This window comes from Calypte anna, chromosome 11 (assembly GCF_003957555.1).
Source record: "Calypte anna isolate BGI_N300 chromosome 11, bCalAnn1_v1.p, whole genome shotgun sequence".
NCBI classification, from domain to species: domain Eukaryota; kingdom Metazoa; phylum Chordata; class Aves; order Apodiformes; family Trochilidae; genus Calypte; species Calypte anna.
Window position 1 is genome coordinate 9954028 of NC_044257.1, and position 11562 is coordinate 9965589.

The following is an 11562-nucleotide window of genomic DNA, read 5'->3' on the forward strand; positions in this document are numbered from 1 at the left end:
TCTGTCCCTGAGCCTTGTAATTCTGTTTGAAATGGTTTTTTTACCAGCTGAAGCAGGGGAACAGCAATTGTAATAGTGTGGCAGGGACAAAACTTTGTGTATACACTTTATATGTAATGACATAATTATAGTTTCGTTCTCCATTGCCTTCCTTAGTTATTCCTAATCTTCTTACTTTTACCCTTATGCCACATGGAGCTGAAATTTCCATGGATCTGATAATTGCAAGGTCTTGTAAAAATTCACCAGAACCCATAATTTTGGTAAGTATTTTTAGTAATGAGTTTCCATGTAGGTAGATACAAAATAATATTTATAGGAGCCTAAGTTTTATATAGTTCTTTGAAGCTGGATGATAGAAATAGCTTTTCACTGGAATGTGCTAAGCTAGAATTAGTATGAACTTCAAGGTCTTTAGCCAGTTGTTCAATATTCATGTGTTGTAATATAAGGATGAACATGCTTAGAAGTTTTTGAGAGCATTTGTGCTTTCAGCATAAGTCCTTCTCAGATTAATCACTGAAGTAATAAGGAATGTTGCCTAAAATTGATAAGTTTCTTGGATAGGGAAAATAAAAGCTGCTTACATCTACGTGTCAATGTAGTATCTATATTTGGTATTTTTTTAATCAGCTACCAAATGAAGTGTTTCTTGGAAGATGAAGTTACCTCTGTCACATTCATGCTGAGTAGAATTTCTGTGCCATTTACTCACTGTTCCGTAACTTGGAAAGAACAGATACCTGAGAATTTCAGATGTAATTCATTATCTTTGTTTTAATTATATATATTTATTTTTTAATTGGCGTTTTATGTCAGCTGTGCTTGCTGTTTTTACTGGATTCCCACATCCTCTGTCTTTAATGTTCTGATAACAAGTGTTAGACCTGAGAAACTGAGAGTGGAATTAGTCTGGTTTTATGTTATTTCTGTCCTTTCTGTGTGTCTGGATGAATGCAGCTCTGTAAAGGACACAGCTTCATTCTTTCAGCAGTGTGATCAAAAGAATCTTGACTGTGTTGCTGGTAGGTTTTGTCATCTTCATAATTGGAATGTTTATCTTGTGTATTGTGATTAATTTTAATGCAGAAAGCAAGATGCTGTTAGCAAACAATGAAAACTGCTCTGCTGGACACTGTAATGTGGCTCAGAAATCTTTAATTCTTAGATATGTCATATTTTTCAAGTAATAAAAGTGTTGTAAAAATAACACATCAGTATGAGCATAACAATTTAGAAAGTATAAATGTTTACCAAACTAACTTGAATTGACAACCAGTATAGCACCTAAAACAACCCTGTAGATTTAAAATATTTCATTCAATTTCTTCCTCTGCTGGAACAACTTCCAAAAGCATCTGAAGGTGCATAGTGATGGGATCTGAGGGGGGAAAAAAAATTGTTACAAGTTTTATGAGAGAAAAGTATTTCTGTTGAGACTTTAGGCTATTTTTAAAAAATATTTTCTATATTCATTTCAAACTTCAAAAATAAGGGGTGGGGAATAAAAGCAGTATCAAGATCCACACTACAACATTCCAGGGTTTATAAACATGTGCTTAGTAGAATGCAGTGCTTCTGATTGCATAATGACATATTTAATCATGAGACACCAATAATGCGTGGTTTTTTTAATGTCTGTAGAACCACTAATTCTGTCCTTTCAGCTGGTTCCATTTTCCTTTTCAGAAATACCTGTTCATCCTTTTTTTCCTAAGTATTTATTAAGAGTTTCTAATGAGACTTCAAAATGTTTCTATAATAGTTACACTCTGTCCTTGCAGCTTTCAGTTCACTCAGCAAGGCTAGGATTCTTTTTTGGTCTTAATGGTTTCTTTAAGTAGTAGAACTGATCCTGTGAGCTAGAAGCACAACGTTTTCTGGCATAAAAATGTACACCTGCTAATCTTTAGCTAATGGCTAAAGCAATGAGCAATAAGCACAGTCAAGAATGAACTTTACTGGTAACAGTTTTGTGCATTTTAAAAGATTCGTTGTTGCATTAAGCGTGATGTGTTGCATGTACTGTGTGTTGGTTGTTTGGTTTTTGTTTGGGGGTTTTGTGTGTGTGTGTTTAATTTTCCTGAAATCAGACATGACTTTTTTACCAGGGAAGAGTAAAATACAGTCTTTAGTAAAGTTCCCTATGTGCCCCGTGCTGTATGAGTGGAAAATTGCTTCACTTTGCATCCTATTCATGTGATTTAACTGGGATGGAGCATACAAAGAGCTGAACTGTGTAAATTAATCTGAAGCATAGAAGTTTGCTGTTGGATTTGGAGGTGTCTGTCTGAGGTATACTTACTTAATATTTTTTGTGGCCACTTGAATTTATAATGAACAAAAAGTAGGTAAACTGGAAGTCCACTGAGTATAAATAAAACACAGTACAAATAGGCCAGTTCAGGTTCACTGATGATTGGTGCCACTACCAGTAAAATGGAGACCAATGTCACTATGACTGGAATGATGATGGGTATCTGCAAAATACAAAGCACAAAAGTATGTTCATTCTTTTGCTGCTTTCACAGAAGTTGCTCCATTGAAAGAAGGGTAGACTTGTTTCCTTGGGCAGTTTTTTGTTTTAAAATTTCTGGAATTTGATGGAACAATTAAAAGATTGGCAACACCATGGATAGGGAAGATGCTCCTGCTAAATCACTGACCAGGCTCTCTTTGTATTGCAAATTGCATTGGAAAAATCTGCATTTTAATGAATCTGGGACTAGCTCCAATGCAATGATTTGGGGATTGGGGATCTTACTTTGTGCAAGTAGAAATAAATAATTGTGTAATCCTTCTCCTGGTACTTATGAGCTTTGTCATAGTGCAAAACTGGAAGAACTGCAGATAAGTGGTAAGGTTTCAGGTAAGGGGAAAAAAACCCAAAACACAAGGAGAAGGCTGCCTGAGGATGTTTTTAAAATATCCAAATGTTTTGCATGAGCTTGTGTTTCACTATTCATGGGAGTGGAAGAAAAGCCCCACTGAATGATGAACTTACCCTGACTGGTCTCCTGAGTTCCTTTCTTGTAAACCTCATAACAATGAGTGCAAGTACAGTTAAACCATAAAAAGTCCAGACAGCAAAACTGAAGTAGTTTATGAGTGTGTCAATGTCACCAGGGATAATATAAAGAATAGCAATGGCCCCCTAAAAATGAAAACAAAAATCAGGATAGTCTATTAAAAAAGAGCTAAATTTTACCTTGGTATCAGTTTGGGTGGATGTTTAGAGTAGGCTACGGTGTGGTCTGTGAATGCTTTTGTTTAAACATTTGGATGTAAGTGTATTGCAAAGAGTGTCCACATTCTGTTCATGTGCAATATTACTTGCATTTTAAGCTGAAAGACTTAGAATTTTTAAGTTTTAATATGTTTTACTGACTGTATCTTGGAGAGAATGAAGATGTTAAATATATTTTCAGATTGTTAAAGTTATTGCTCATCAGAGCAATAGAAGTTTGAGTTTATCTTATTTTACCTTTTAAGATAAATGGCTAAATATATTTAAACAAAATATTCTTTATATATATGTGTGTATATATATTATTTATATTTTTATAATATTTTCCTTAATGTGTATTTAGCAATTTGCTTGTCTACACAGTCAAAGATGTGTGACTTGAGAATTTTTTGTAGCTTTCCTCTCTTTAGAGCAGCAACTTACATAGAAGATGATGGCAGGGGCTGGTGTCAGATGCTTAACACTGATGTAAGAGAGCACCTCGAGCATGTGCCCTTCCCGTCCTGCAACGTAAACAAGTCTGACAAATAAAGATGGGTGATGTGGTTAGGCTAACACCTGGTTAGTAGCATTACTGAAGAAACAAAAGTACCATTTATTTCAGGTTTATTTTGTTAAGTGGTTACGACTGATGACAATTTCACCAGCGTTTCCTTAGATATTCAGTGGGAATTAGGAAAAATCAGTAGTAGGCTGAAGTAAGGAAAATAACCAGTAAAAAAGCACTGAACTAATTCTGAATCAGTAATAAAGTAGTGAACTTGAAACTTCAAAGTAGTTTGCACATTTAACTGTTTATTTTGGAAACCACGTTAGCTACTTGGTCCCTTTTATTTAAAATACTTTTTTAAATTTGCTTCATATCAAAAAGCTGTATTTACAACCTTCTGTTAAAAAAATTGGCCTTTACAGGCCTGTCATATTCAGTTGGATTTCAAATTTAAATGTTGTAGGATAATAAAAGGAATCATTGAAAGAGCGGATCAGAAGGAATAGCTTCTCTATCCAGTTCTTTATCCTTGCTGGTGTAGTTCTGTTTTTTAATTTTTTTAACTGCTTAATTCTTAGCTTTAAAGTTTAAAAAAAAAACAAACAAAAAAACCCCAAACTTTTTGTGCTATACCTGCCTTGAGCTAAGAATAAGGAACCTTATATTCTATTTTATTTAACTTGTATATCTACTGCTTTTTTCAAAATTAAATAATAGAGCTAGATTTTTAGGTATTTTAAGATTGTATATGCTTAGATCAGAGGAATGTCTGTATCTTGGTGTGCAGATACATGAATACAGATAAATTTTTCCATACTTTAAAATTTTCATTTTCAGATCCTGAGAACAGGAGCTTACCTTCCTGCAGTAAAACAGGTCCCATTGGCAGATCCAATTGTAGAAAAGACCACAAAGAGAGGAACTATCCACGAGGCTGGATAAAGAACTCTATCTCCGAATGTCTGGGATGTAGAATTAAGGTGAATACTTTGTCTTTTTGTTAAGGTATGTTACCAATAAAAACATGTAAAAACCTCTGAGCTGCAGTGTTGACAAAGTGTTAGCAGGAGACTGCATTACTTTTGTTTTTTTCCTTGCAATACGACAGGCTGCTGTTTAAGCATTACTGACATTAATTTTAGATTAAGAAATGGCAATACACAGTAAGGGCAAAGGTTACACCGACAGCTTAGAAATTGGTCTTTATAATTGCAGGTTCCTCTTTGCTCATGTTACTGTTCGAGATGTTTTAATGCACACAGCCTTCTTCAGATACTCTATTACAAAATAAAGGGTCTTACCACAGCAACTGCCTGGGACTGCAGGAGTTCTGTTGAAGTCATTACGGTGAAATACGAGATGTTTATCAGAACGTAACAAACTGTAACCAAGGGGATCCCAATAATTATAGATAGCGGCAGATTTCTAAAGAATTGAAAAGTAAGACTCTATCAGGATTGCTGTACCACTGGTAGAGTTGTCATAGTCAAATGTGGGCTCTTACTTTTCCCTATATGCCCTCTAAATGTATTGAAATTTCTTCATTGTAGAGCTGTGAAAATCAGGATTAAACTTTACACAAACTTATGAAGCCTGTAATATATGCTAATTAGCTCTGTGTGGCAGTGCTCAAACCTTAAGTAACCACTGATTTAATGCCAAATCAAAATACATGTCTGCCCCTATAGAACTATTAATTGCTTGGTTTCTGTGACTGGAAACTCTGCTTCTCTGTATTTTTACCTGTAAGGATTTTTAAGTTCTTCTGTGATGTAGTTGAGTTGATTCCTGGAAGGAAAAAATGCTCATGTTATTTGCAGTTGAGTTTTTAAACACTAATATATTACAGAGCCAGGTGTTATTTCTTGTGTTATTGGCCTTAACTGGTTTTGGGGGGAAAAAAAAATGATGCACTTAAGGTACAGTCAGTTGTAAAACTGCCGCACACAAAGACTATGTGAGAATCTGAGTCCACTAGCTTTTACTCTTCACAATTTTGTAAGTATCTGGAAATAAGATTGTCTTGGTTCTTGGATAAAATATTGGATAAAAAATTTGGCAGACATTTATCTCAAATGTAGAACATGGCCTATGAACTTGTAAGCCTTGCAATATCTGATTCTTTTCAAATAATAATTTAAGTAATGTAAGTCCATTGCAAAGACTGAAGCAAGTCTTCAAATGTTTCACAATCGTGTCTAGAAAACTGGCATTAAAGCCTTTTTGAGGATTGGAATTAGAGTTTCCTAATGCTTTTTTTGGTTGAGCACAAAACCAGATTCAGCAGCCTTGTTTTCAAATGCCAGTGCCTGGTGGTTGCATACTGAAATAACTGTTTAGGCACTGGTTTCTTTGCCCCTTAAAAAAATCTAGGTGGATGTCTGAATTAGCAGACTTAGTGCCCATGTTGGAACAATCAAGCTTGGAAATAGACCCAGAAAGGTTAATCAATTTAAATACAAAATCAGTTTTAAGCATCTAAATAGAAGTTGCTTTGTTGTAAATTAAGATTTATATTCTTAATTACTTCTAAATACAGATCTTTGTACAGATTCTTACAGTATATATATATACATACACATAGTCTTTGAATCCTACAGGGGGAGAGCAAACCAGTTAAAGGTTGTTAGACTGTAACAGTTGACTTAACACTGGATATCTTACCATCCATCGTATGCCCACAGTCCATTGTAAAATGCCAAAGCAATTGAGCTAAGAGAAAATTTACTGTCCTTGAAAGAATCTTTGAAGTTTTCCGTTTTTCCTGCAAATGAGACATAGCTTACCAGTCAGTGTTTAAACTAATACTGTTAATTCTCACTAGATGAAGAAATACTCCAACTTGGCTTATGTTAAAATTTATTTTCAAAATGGTTTTTAAATCACTACCAAATTTGATATGTAGTGTTGCCTCTCCCCCAGCCCCTTTCTCTAGAAGATAATACCATAGTTCCCAAAGGGTCTGGAACTAAAGCATTAAATAAAGGCAGCAGTATTGTTGTCCCTTTTCAGTCAGTCAGGGAAATTTTAAATGGTCATTACAGAAGCTAAAATAATTTTTGTAAGTAAAGTAATTACCTTGTGCAAGGAGAACAATTCCACTTACAATAATGATTGTGACAATGATCATTTTAGCAGCAGTCAGAAAATTCTGCAGATAGCTTCCCAGCTTCACACTCAATGAATTCACTATTGTAATTACCACTAAAAGAAATAGATTAATATTTTTGCATTAAATTAGTCACAATTGAAAGTTGCCTCTTAAAACTTCATTTGCTTGACTGCTTTTTCCTCCTCTTACTTCTCATAGTATTGATAAAGTTTTTTCAACATACTAGGTTTGGGTAATTTTTAAAATAATGAGGAAAAGTTTTCTGAGTTAGATTTTGACAGTACCTTTAAGAAAAAAAACCAAAAAGTATATATATTGAAGTTGCACAGCATTGTGATAGGGAAATAATATATCCATGTTTATTTTTACTTTGCAGCCAGGAATAAGCATCCATTCTGCAGTTGTATCTGTCTTAGTAAAGAATAAAAGCATAGGATTGTTTTCTGGTATCTCCAGGAAGATGATCCTGCTGAAGAGTTACAAGTGCTGAAATGCATTAATTGTTGGGGCTAAGCAGAAATCACTGTGCAATTATGGATCTTGTCCCTAAAATTATGAAACTTACCAATGGCAACTGCTGCAAGACACTTGATGACAACTTGGGGTGGATCACAGCCAGGGTAAAAAGGAGCTGATGCATATTCTGCAAAGCTGAGACAAATGATTGCAAAGGAACTGGGTTTTGTGACCAGTAAGCTTGTCCAAGAAAACAGGAATGCTGGAACTGGGCCAAATGCCTCCATAAGGTAAGGGTATTCTCCCCCAGATTTTGTGATCATTGTACCAAGCTCAGCAAAACAAAGAGCCCCTGAAATCAAAGAGCATTTCTTATTGGTTCTGTTCATACACTTCTTAACTTAAGCTATGACTGGCTAGAACAGATCATCACTTTTTCAGAGGTAGAAAAATTAAGGAAATGTATACACACATATGTATATGTACACATATATGTATACACACATACATATATACACACACACACATACATATGTATACACACACGTATATATATACACACATATATATTTACACACATATACATATTTAAAATGCATTATTACTATTGTCGTGTTTATGTACATTTCATTCTATATGACAAAAACCACACTTAAAATTATTTGTGAGCAATTGGAACAAGCATACTGAAACTACCCAGAATTTAATTAATGTTGGTGTTCAAGACTTTGGCAAATAAAATACAAACATTCTGACTGTTATTTTTCTCTTTAAGAAACCAAGTCTCTTAAGAAGTCTCTAAATAACAGCTGATTTTCCTTTAGGAAACTTGAAAAAATAGACTAACTGCACAATTTTGAAGTAAAATGACTACTGAGCTCAGCTTTGAAGTGATACTTGTAGGTTTAATACTGTAGCTGGCATCTGGCATGAAGTTGATTAGTGTATGCTTGTGTAGCTGCCACAATGCTCAAAGAACTTTTTTTTTTTTTTCTCAGTGCTAAATTTTCAGTTAATAAAATGAGGTTTTTACAATTACACAAGTAGAAAAATAGCAGAAGTACCAACCTCCCTGCCAGTCAACTTCACAGCCTGCTTGTGATGTCACTGGAAAAGCATTCACTATTACATTTAATGGATAAAGTAAGAAAAACTATAACTTGGTTTCAAAATTCTTGAAAATGTACTTTGCAGATACAAGTTTTTAAGCAAAGATTTAGATTCTTGTTGACTCAGTTACCTAATGTTGCAAGGACTCCACAGGCTGCCCAGACAGTTAGACAAGGACCTACAGCTCCAACATTGGCAAGTAGTGCTTTTGGAGAAACGAAGATACCAGAGCCAATAATTGTACCAACAATCATACAGATTCCACTGATGAGACCCACCTTGAAATAAAAGGAGACGTTTTGGTAATTTCCAATAATTCAATAATTATTTTTCAGTATAACACAATAGAGTAGTTGTCTTTACTGCCTTTATATATATATGTATATATATATTTATTCATTTATATATTTATACATTTATACATTTATTCAGCTATGTGAAGTTTATCTTTTCTTCCAAGATGCACACACACCCTGTAGTGTGTGTATGTATGTGATACTCCTGCTGTTTCCAGAAAGTGCAGTTTTTTGGTGTTTCCCTGCCTCTGTATTTTCTTTATTAAACCATTCTTTAACCTATGTGGATCTCCAATGTAACCCTGTGCAGGTACATCCCCTTTCCACTCTGATTAAACACTGAAATTCTTTTATGAGCACTTGAGGCATTTAGAATTTCCTGTTTCAAACATTTCCTTTCCTGGATGGGCTCCACCCCCCCAGCAGCTTTCATCTCCTTGCTTCAGATATTTGTGATATTGTGATATTTTCACCACCTAGCAGTACCATGTTCTCCTGGCTTTGTAGTGACCTACATCTTAAGTGAAGCTACTAAAAACTGAGGTATCTCCTGCTAAAAATAAAACCATCACTGGCATGGGCTCTTTGAAGTTTCCTGTGGTTATGGGTAGTGGCACAGCTTCAGTGTCCTGCCAGTCTTGGCACTAAGCTGCAACCACATAGAGAATCTTTTTCCAGCTTACTTAAAGAGGAATTTCACTCCCTTCTGAGAGCAAGTGGCACATCTGTTTGCCAAGCATCTGTAATTTTACGGAAGAGGCAAATTTTCCCTTGTCTTTCTGTACTGATATGGCTGTAAATGCTTCAGCACTGAGCTGAACAACACACTTCAGTTTCTGAGCAGTACATATGGAAAGGAACAGTAAAGGTTATGAAGTGTCCTACTTGATCAGCTTTGAAGTTACCAGATATAAAAAACAGTTAAAATATCTAAACCCCACATATTCTTACTTTTAAATTGGGTTTGTACCCAATTATTTAACTGGTAATTAACAGTTTCCTAAAATGGAAGCCAGCCACACTGTCAGGATATTTAGTACATCAGTGCTGAACAGGGACACATTTGCAGTTTTTGGTACCAGACACCAGCACCCCCAGCCCCCTCCTGCCTCCCTCTGCCAGTCCCTTGCACACGTGTGGACTGAGGAGCAGGGGGGAGGAAAAAGTTTTGCCTCTTTTTGTAGGTTCATTGTTTGGGGTTCATGGCTCTGGCTGGATTGTGCATCCTCTTTTCCACTGTCCTCTCCTTTTCTTCTTCTCAAGCTTTCTTCACCCATTTGGTTTACTTGTTGAACTCCCTAAGAAAATAAACCCAAAATATCAGTCTGGCATATTGCTGTTTGCTGGAGTTTTGCTGATACATATGAAATAGTGTAGTTAAATATTGCCAGAAAACAAACCCACCCACGCTCATACGCACAGGACTTCCATCTACCTACCTGCTTGGAGAGTAAATCAAGGATGTTTTGGTCTTGGTGTTTCAGTTACTTCCCCTCATCCGTCTGACTTGATGTGGATTTTCCTCTCACCCAGCAGGCAGTGAATGTCTTTCTGGAGCAATCTGGGGTTTATAGCTGGTCCCTCCTGTGAGTTCCTCCGGAGGTCCAGGCAGATTTAATCTTTCTCCCCAAAGCTATTTTGTTTTCTTATCTAGGAGACCTTTCTGATCTTCATTAAATCCGGCCTTCTCTCAGTTCCTTGGAGGTGTAGAGTATCTGCTAAACCAAGTGGTGCCTCCTCTGATTGTCTAATTAGCAGCTCTTTGCCTCAAAAAGAGGCCCCAGTCCTCTCCATGTTGACTCAGGGTGAATGTCTTGAACGTCTTGTTCTGTTTAGAATTAGAATGCAAAACAGTTTGTTTTCTAATTTAATTTTAGCTTGTGACTTTTTTTTTTTCCTGCTTTCCCTTAGTATTGGAATAAAACACAACTTGACAGTGAAGGAAGCCGATCAGGTTAGGTCCTGGTCCTTGGAAGTAGATTAAGTTAGAACTCTTCTCCTTATGCTTTACAGCTACAGTTACTAGAATCTGAATGCTGAAGATAATTTTGCAGTTATGCAGATGGTAATTCAGGAATGCTGCATGTTTAGGCAGCTTGTCCAGAATCCAGTAATTCTTGGCTACAAGAATTGTAGCATTTTAAACTGATATAACATTTATCTCAGTACTGTTCCCCTTCAGAAACATTTGGTCTGTAAAGACATTTGGCTTATGTTTTGAATGAAAGATTTTTAAAAGAAATAATTCAACTTCTAAGATTAAGCCTACAATAAAAAAATGCCCACATAAGAATGCAGGGCTTGGGTCACTGAACCTTTTCACAGCTTTCTGCCCAAATTCTCTTTAAAGCCTTGTATTTATAAATGTTCTTTAGCAATTCAGACATCATTCACTTACCTTATTTATTTATATTTGTTTGGTGTTAATCAGGCTCAAGGAATCTTTGTGTAGTGTATTTCTTTCTCTCCCGTTAGATTCAGCAGCCAGTTAGACAGCAAGATAAATCCATGTCTGAAACCAGAACACGAAGAAGCAAGCAGCAGCTTAAGTACAGAGGTTATAAATGGTAATCATTAAACCCATTTTCAGCCAAGAAGCTTTGAGATAGGAACCACAGGTAAACCAATAGTCCAATTAGTTTATCTTTAAAAAACAAAAAAAAGTTTTTGTTTCATTCCTGAGAATGTTTGTCCAGTACCTAAATAGTGAATTACGTAGTGAGAGTGAATCATAATCTGAAGGTTGTATTTTTATTATTTTATATCAAGCCATTTCTAATTTGCAAATACTTCGGAAATATAACCTTGAAGTAATTGTTTGATTATGAGTGCATTAAAAACGTCTGTCCAG

At 35.5% G+C, this 11562-nt stretch overlaps 1 protein-coding gene across 1 annotated transcript; it reads right to left on the reverse strand.

Moving 5' to 3' along the window:
• Positions 1-1304: 1304 nt before the first annotated feature.
• SLC7A9 (solute carrier family 7 member 9) lies at positions 1305-11224 on the reverse strand. Its single transcript, XM_030457787.1, has 13 exons — positions 11106-11224; positions 9884-10005; positions 8546-8693; positions 7415-7657; positions 6816-6941; positions 6402-6501; positions 5481-5525; positions 5039-5162; positions 4596-4699; positions 3671-3767; positions 3005-3154; positions 2306-2480; positions 1305-1381 (listed from the first exon to the last, which is right to left on the reverse strand). Exons 2-13 carry the CDS (start codon positions 9986-9988, stop codon positions 1317-1319), a joined length of 1482 nt encoding a protein of 493 aa, XP_030313647.1. The 5' UTR covers positions 9989-10005; positions 11106-11224; the 3' UTR covers positions 1305-1316.
• Positions 11225-11562: the final 338 nt, after the last annotated feature.

Excerpts from the sequence above, each read along its gene's own strand:
- SLC7A9 (XM_030457787.1), bottom strand. The coding sequence starts at position 9,988 with ATGGGTGAAGAAAGCTTGAGAAGAAGAAAAGGAGAGGACAGTGGAAAA. Across the intron at positions 7,658-8,545 it reads TGGAGTCCTTGCAACATTAG|GGGCTCTTTGTTTTGCTGAG; the intron begins GTAACTGAGTCA and ends CTTTGATTTCAG. Across the intron at positions 5,526-6,401 it reads CTGTGGGCATACGATGGATG|GAATCAACTCAACTACATCA; the intron begins GTAAGATATCCA and ends TTTTCCTTCCAG.